The sequence below is a fragment of the Triticum dicoccoides genome, chromosome 2B (genome assembly GCF_002162155.2).
Source record: "Triticum dicoccoides isolate Atlit2015 ecotype Zavitan chromosome 2B, WEW_v2.0, whole genome shotgun sequence".
NCBI lineage: Eukaryota > Viridiplantae > Streptophyta > Magnoliopsida > Poales > Poaceae > Triticum > Triticum dicoccoides.
Window position 1 is genome coordinate 42,766,177 of NC_041383.1, and position 8,436 is coordinate 42,774,612.

The 8,436-nt window shown below is 41.6% G+C and overlaps 1 protein-coding gene across 1 annotated transcript in view; it reads left to right on the forward strand.

Annotated features, from left to right (window-relative positions):
• The first annotated feature begins 1,248 nt into the window (after positions 1-1,248).
• The window catches only part of LOC119367028 (disease resistance protein RGA5-like), an 8,217-nt gene continuing 1,029 nt past the window's right edge, over positions 1,249-8,436 (forward strand). The window contains exon 1 of the mRNA XM_037632663.1: positions 1,249-1,986. Coding sequence (XP_037488560.1) covers positions 1,249-1,986 — 738 coding nt within the window. The remainder of the gene's footprint in view (positions 1,987-8,436) is intronic.

Here is an 8,436-nt window from a genome sequence, read left to right on the forward strand (position 1 = left end):
AACCCTAACCCGTCGGAACAGTTAACCATAAATCAATGTCCGTGACGGTGTACTGGAGGTCGTCACCGCTGCTCTCCTCTCCGTTTTTCCATGAAGACATCGCGTGGCTGCGGCGAGCAGGAGCAGCGTCGGTGCTGACGTTGAGTGAGAGCGAGAGTGAGAGTGAGGAAGTGAGTGAGAGAGTGAGCAAGTGAATGAGCTGCCGTCAACACCACCACTTTGGATCACTGACCATTAACGGTTGCCATTACACCTGTTGCCATGTGGTTGATTTCCCATGTCAAAACTTGATTAGAATTTTTGTCAGTTCTTTTTGCCACTGCCACTGTCAATGATAGAGTTCGGTGTGTTTGCCATGTTTTGGAAAGTGGTGGGTTTTTGTGAGTTGTGACATGATTGTGGTGGTTTATGCATTTCACTCTACTTGGTATTACCAGACTAATACGACACTCTTCTCCTTCCCCCGTTCTCTCCTTCCTACCGATCCCAAATTCATGTGAATTACTACCGCTACCTCTATCAATTGGGATATCCTGGTGTGTCCTTAACATTATGCTGGAAGCAGACAACACATGTTCACTGGATGTAGGATTGGGATCAAAACACGAAGTACTTCCACACACGGTGGGGTCGGACAGAAAAAGGAAAAGTTATGAATCGTCTTAAGAGGCTTAATTAGGAGGGAAGATGGGAGTGTAGTTGAGGAGGAGGAGGCCATGACCATGAGAGAGGTGGCAACTAACAAATTTACAAGCCTTTCTCATTAAGATACTTGCACAACCATTTACTCGGCAAGCACTTATTTTTAATTTCAAGGACTATGCAACTACCTAGTCTTCTTTCATTGCATTTCCTTGCTCTTTGAAGTGTTAGGATTTGTCGTCACCACCTGCTTTCTTCTCTCCATGGTTTGTCTTGTACTCCAAGCTGTTCTAACACGGGTGATTAGTCAATTGATTTGGTTGGGGACGGTTTACCAAATCTACGGAATCTAATTGACCAGCCACACCAATCCCTGAAGGACACGGAAACATGGCAAGCAATAAGAAAACTTAACCAAACCTGCTATGACAGGGTCAGTTGCTTGTCAAAGTTATCCATTTCTCCATCGTGTATACAACTATACAATGACATCTTCTCCGATAGTACTACAATTTCGCCAGTCAAGCTATAGAAAATTTACTAACGCAGCCTCATCTCTCAACCAAAATCCAGAGGAACACTTCCCGAAGCAAGATCATGGAGGTCATGGCGGGGGCGGTGCTGAGCGCCCTCCTCCACAAGCTGGACGCCGTGCTGACGGACGAGTACAGGCTGCAGAGGAGCCTGAGGGGCGAGATCATGTTCCTCCGGGCCGAGCTGGAGAGCATGCAGGCGGCCCTCGAAAGGGTATCGTCCTCGTCGTCGGCGCAGCCGGTCGACAGGCAGGTCAGGATCTGGGCAGGGCAAGTCAGAGAGCTCTCCTACGATGTCGAGGACAGCATCGACAGGTTCATGGTGCGCGTCGACCTTCATCATCCGGGGTTCAGCGGGTTCATCCGCAGGTGCCTGAGCGTGCTGACCACGGCCAGGGTCTGCCACCGGATCGCCGCCGACATCAGGGGCATCAGGGGCCTCGTCAAGGAGGTCGCTGACCGCCGCGACAGGTACAGGGTCGACGATGATGTTTCCGCCGTCCGGGGGCCTGCGGGTACCACCATCGACATCGACCCTCGCTTGCATGGCATGTACGAGGATTCGGCGAGGCTCGTCGCGGTGGGCGGGCCGAGGGCGGAGCTCTGCAGGTTGTTGGTGGAGCAAGAAGGTGCGGCTGCCATGGATGGTCAACTGAAGGTGGTCTCCATTGTTGGGGTTGGTGGCCTGGGCAAGACGACTCTGGCCAACGTCGTGTATCAGCAGATCAGAGGGCAGTTTGATTGCGATGCCTTTGTCACGGTGTCCCTCAAGCCTGATTTGAGGAGGGTTTTAGCCAGCCTACTCCGTCAGGTCAGTAAGCAGAGTTACAGCCAGGTTGAAGAATGGGATGTTGTGGAAATCATTGACAAAATCAGACAAGTTCTTCGGGTTAAGAGGTAACGCCAAAACTCATAGCTCTAGTTCATGTACAAAAATTCTAGTTTTGCTTTGTTTTGCAATTTGAATTTAAGAACTGAAGTACAAGGTTAATACTGCATCCTCCTCCCCTAGGCTTAGCTAGAGGGGTGGCCTGATTGAGGGTGCCTCTTTGCGCTCCCATTTTCCAATCCCTGGTAGTCCCAACGCACAATCTTTGTTTTTTAGCAACATACGTACTCCCTCCATAAACAAATATAAAAGTGTTTAGGTCACTACTTTAGTAATGTAAACGCTCTTATGTTTGTTTACAGAGGGAGTACATGTTAAGTATTTTACCTACGTGCAAACTTTCATGAAGAAATAGCATTTGGGGTGGACAACTGATTTTGCTTTTAGCTTTTACCCAGAGGCCAGAGCACCGCGAATGTCATTTCTCCACAAGCTTTTGCTCTCGTAAAACATGACTGCGTGATGCAGCTATTCCATTTGAAGTCTTAACTTTTGCTTTGAAACGTTAATTTAAAGATACTCATTTTTCTCCTTGATAACTGAAAAGTGTTGAGTTGAAAAACCATGCATTTTTATTTAGAAGTATAGAATGACTCCATTCTTGACATTTTCAAGTGAAGTTAGTAAATGAGGCAATTAAACAGGGAAGAGTGCTGGAAAACATGTTTCTTCTGCAATGGATGTTCGTGTGATCGAAAAATTAGTAGGTTCCATATAGATATTCCAATTACCCTTTACTTTCTAGTTGATAACTCAATTTCACTTGTTTTACTTTCTAACATGGTGCTACAAATTCATAGGTACTTAATTATAGTTGACGATATATGGGACGAATCAGCTTGGAACTGTATCAAGGCTGTACTAGTTAAGAACAACTGCAGTAGCAGAGTAATCACAACAACACGAATTGTTGGTGTTGCAGCATCATGCAGCTCTGCCATCGACGGTAACATTTATAAACTAAATCCTCTTAGTCATGATGATTCGAAGAAGTTGTTCTATGAAAGAATATTTGGGAGTGAAGATGCTTGCCATGTGGAACTGAGGGAAATATCTGAGAAAATCATAAGAAAGTGTGATGGTGTACCATTAGCTATCATCACTATTGCCAGCCTATTGTCTCACAAATCAAACAATATACATGAATGGGACACTGTGAACAAATCCATTGGTTCTGGACTTGAGAAATTCCCCAATATGGAGAGCATGCGTCAGATATTGTCTATTAGTTATTATGATTTGCCGTCCCATCTAAAACCCTGCTTTCTATACCTGAGTGTTTATCCGGAGGATTATACAATATTGAGTGATCACTTGGTACGAAGATGGATATCCGAAGGCCTTGTCCATGGAAGTGATGTGGATACCTTATATAAAGTGGGGTGCGGTACTTCAATGATCTTATTAACCGAAGCCTAATTCAACCACAACATGTAGATTCTCGTGGCAACGTAGGGGCTTGTCGTGTACATGATATGGTCCTTGATTTGATCACATCCTTATCGATTGAAGAAAATTTTGTCACTACATTAGATAGCCATCAACCTAGTGATCTTTCAAAGAAGATACATCGATTATCCATCCAAAACAATGAAGAACATCACACCATGTCACCTTCTATGCTGAGCTTGTCCCACGTGAGATCATTTATCATCTTTCCTAGTGCTACAAAATTGATGCCGCCTCTTTCAAGATTTCAAGTTCTGCGAGTGTTGGATCTAGAAGGTTGCCGTGACTTGGAGAATCATCATATTGATGGTGTTGGGAATTTATTTCATTTGAGGTATCTAGGACTAAGGGATACAAATATTACCAAAATCCCGAAAGGAGTAGGGAATCTGTATTGTTTGCAAACATTGGATTTGAGTCAAAGTGGCATAATTGATCTGCCATCAACCATTGTTCATTTAAGGAAACTTGTGTGCCTATACATTGAAACATCGGTAAAGCTACCAGATGGGATTGGAGCCATGAAATCTCTACAGGTTCTATCTACCGTCAGTGTGAGTAACTCGCCAAACTTCTCAAAGGAACTAGGTTATCTTTCGGATATGAGGGTTCTTAAAATTTCGCTATCTGGAACATGGGACAAGAACTATGAGAAACATTTGTTATGTTCTTTGTGCAAGTTGACAAAAATCAAGGAAATAAGCATTCAATCTTCCGGAGTTCCCACAAAATTCATTGTGGATTTAGGATGGACCCCTCACAACCTTCAATATTTTTTCGGCAACATACCTAGATTGCCGGAATGGATGAACTCCTCACTCTCAAAACTGTCCACTTTAATCATCACACTAGACAAAATCCAGCATGAAGACCTTGGTACTCTCGGCAACATCCCATTTTTGAATTATCTCTGTGTTACAGTGCACAAAATCAAAAAGGCAGAAGAAAGGTTGATTATCGGTACTGATCATGCAAACTTTAAGTGCCTATCTGAGTTTCACATTCACAATGATTCATTGGGGATCATGTTTGTAGAAGGAGCTATGCCAAGGCTCCAAACCCTCGAGGTTACATTTCAGATTCGCGAGGCGAAGGATGAATACAATAATTTTGAGGTCGGCTTGGAGAACCTCCATTCTATTAAGCTGGTCACAATTCGAATGCATTGTTCTGGTTCCAGTCTCGTTGAGGTGGAGGAAGCTGATGCTGCTATGAGGAAGACATCCCATGTGAATCCCAAACATCCGAGGGTTGACGTGATTAGATATTATGAAGATGAAATGATAGAGGACGAGGAGAAATCTCAACTCGATGAGGAAGCATTCAGAGAACAAGAGGTATTAATTATTGTCTTCTTTAGTCGCACTAAAATAAAAAGTACACGATCCAAGTTAGTGTTCCATTTTTTTACTTATTCCTACAATGTTCCCTTTTCATCACCTGTAAAATGTTCCCTTTTCATCACCTTTTGGTGACTACCTAGCAAATCGACACATGTAATGTGATTTTTCACATGTAAACTCTATATCCATCAATACATTGTTGCATCTGATCCATTTTCCATCAACTGTTATTATTACCCCTATTATAATTTGTTCTTTTTAGGGTGAAAAGATTTATATATTGCTCAGGGTAGCGGCCTGCTCATTACAATACTGTTCATAGGGACTATCTGGACACAAGCCATTTATAATAAGTTTATTTATAGAGCTTATCCAACTTCGAGAAAACACACACAAACACGCACATGCACGTAAACACATAAACTTTTTTTGTGTAACAATCTGCTAATAGAACAGTGGCTGACTTAAGGAATATAACATTCTTATAAATTTTCTTGTGGGTAGATAAACTCAATGGTTGTTTTTTTATCATAAACAAGATGATTATTGTGAAACTGAGGTTTAGATCACCCTTGATGATCACATGCCATTCGACCATACTTGACAATCACACGATTGAAAACAAGATGAACATGTTGCGCGATAACTGAAGACCATGATCAATTAATAAAAATACTACGTTTACATTGACAAGTTCGGGAGCTTTTTCTTCATTACGGTGTTTCCTTGTATAAAAACAAACAAATGAGCTACTCAACTCCTGGTTGTCTCTACGTATACTTCTTTATAAATCTCTCCCTGAAGAAGATTGTTTACCTTAATTAGCTATCTAGAAATCTTGCTTCACAAGATTACTTGACTTGTTAACGAGCTTACTTTACTTCTTGTCAAGCCTGCCTTATCTTGACAAGATTACTTGACCTCTAGGATGAGAGGAAGCATTCATGGCAAGCTGACTTGCTTCTACGTGGCAAGCTTGCTTAGCCTTCAAGCATATGCTTCAACGAGAAGCTAACTTGTCTTGCAATTTTGATTGCTTGTTGAGCCAAATGTCTGCTTGCATGAGCCATATGTCAATATCTTGGTAGTCTTCTCGCCAAAAAGTTAATATCTCGGTACTCGCCACCCAACCATAGTTGTTTCATAATAACAATAATAATAGTAATTATTGAGAGATCAGGTGTAATACTATATCAATGGATATATAGTTCATACTTCATAGTACTCTCCTAGTTTGAGAAAAATAAGCAGCCATACCAACTTGGAGTAGAAGAGCAAGGCCAAGGATATGGTCAAATCCCCCCTTAATTCCCCGTTCGCACATCTACCCTATCACATTTTTTCAACTTTGATAGTGCAAATTTTGATTGGCACACTCCATGAGCAAGTGATATAGTTGTTGTCATTGTAAATGAAATAGTCCTGACTACGAAAAGTAATAAGATGTCAAAGGACACATTAAGTTAAGAAATCAAAGCTTATTATTTATGTTAATATTTTTCCCCAATGTAGTATACTTGATAAAAAAAAATACTGAACTACACCCTCTCTTATACTCCCTCCGCCCCAAAATAAGTGTCTCAACTTTGTACTAGCTCTAGTGTAAGTTTGTACTAAGCTCAAGACACTTATTTTGAGACAGAGGGAGTATTAGTTTACTGCAGAGGGAGTATTTATATGTATACTAAGCTTGTGACTGATCAATACCATGTCACCTGTTATACGTGAAAGGTTTATATTAATAATTATTACCCCTTCTCTTGAATGCAGATCATTCTTGAGAAGATTGGACCCTGGGGAGGAAATACCGGGAGAAAACGAGACATAAAAGTGTCACCACGTTATCTAAGAAGTATGAGAATTTGCTGTGGTGATGTTATAGATGCGTTTGCATTTTCTTACCTGGACAGAAATGAGAATCTGCATGAGACACCTCTTTGGGGCGGTGTTGGTGGGACCATCCACACGGTGAGTAATAAACTTCTCATGCACTGTGCAAAACCTTGTTAAGACAAACCAGATTAAATATACTCTCCAAAAGGTGCGACACAGGAATATCATTTTTATACAAAAAATTCGATAATAAAATTGATACAGTGTTATTAACATCAAAAAAAGTTATCGTAGATAAATTTAAAAATTCAGAAATACAAAGATTGCACGTATGGTTCACACATTAAGAATGGGAAGTGGTTCTTTATACACAAAACAGGAACGAATAATTTAAACAGATTGAGCTGCCAAACATATAAAAAATAAACTGTGTGCCCAAATTCCAAATATCAACTGAGCTATTCTAAATATTTACATATGTGAGCAGTTTTCCATTAGCCAAAAGATTTCCCAATAAACATTTGAAGCTTGATATTACCACTGATTTTGCAGATTCTACTAGAACCCTCGGAGTTTGTGATTGAAATTTCAGGGACTTTTGGTCCATATGGTCAATTTCCCAGCATCATAAAGTCACTTATGCTTGTGACCAACTTACGTACCTATGGACCTTTTGGGCAGCTACATGGAACTCCTTTCCACTCTCGAGTGAAGAAAAACGGCAGTATTGTTGGCTTCTTTGGGTGCTCAGGGGAATTTCTAGATGCAATAGGTGTTTACATTCATCCTTAGTTTCTAAAGCTTAGCTACGACTTCTCAGTGTTCTTTTCTTCGCGAGGAAGAATCTTCAGTGTTCTATGAAAATTGTCAGTACTCAAACTCCGTGATGTGTTCCTATAACAAATAAGACCCGTTCCTGATTTTTGTAATGATGAAGTGAATGTTGCCAACAGGGGAAGAATATTTTGGCTTGAACCCTGTCCATTTAAAGTTTAATTGCATTGATGTGTTGTTGCTTTTATTTGACTTAATATTTATGTTCTTCCACACCTTCATTATGCATTGACATATATTTTTATTCTCTTCATTGGGAGTTTCCATACCCCAAATAGCCAGCCGATGCTGCAGGAAAAGGATCATTTAATGGATGACGCAGCTGAAGTTTGGCCTCAAAGAACCAGGTCGCTGGGAGTAGGCCACTTTGCCCAAAACAGAATAACATGTAACATGTGTCGCCCCCAGTTTGCTTAATCCAAACCAGGACACACGTGCGCGCGCGCGCGCGCGCGCGCACACACACACATGTTCAGGCCAGCTAAAAAGATAGGTGGTCAAAACTTTCAGTGTGCTCGCAAAAGCGGCAAAAGCCTATTGCCTGGACCGTTTCTCTTTCGAAGTTACTCCTTGTAAGAGGGGCTTTATCCTGCTGAAACACCATTTCATACGCGTGTTGGTAAGTGGTAACTCCCCTGTAAGCCAGAGCTATACACATGAATTTGGCAGTGTCAGTTTCGTTAGTAGTGAGCCATCACTCAACCCAGTTGTCCCGATCAGCGAGAATGATAATTTCCAGCGTGTGCATAAGTTCACCCGCATTCACTAAGGTTCAGCAACTAAGCTCTCTTGGTTTTCAGCTGCTTGGCACAAGGCAAGGGAACTGGAATTTTGAAGCTGATTTGCTCTAGTAATCATGCCAAAACCTCGCATTCCTACCGTTACCCCATCTTGTCGTAAACCATTCCAGAAT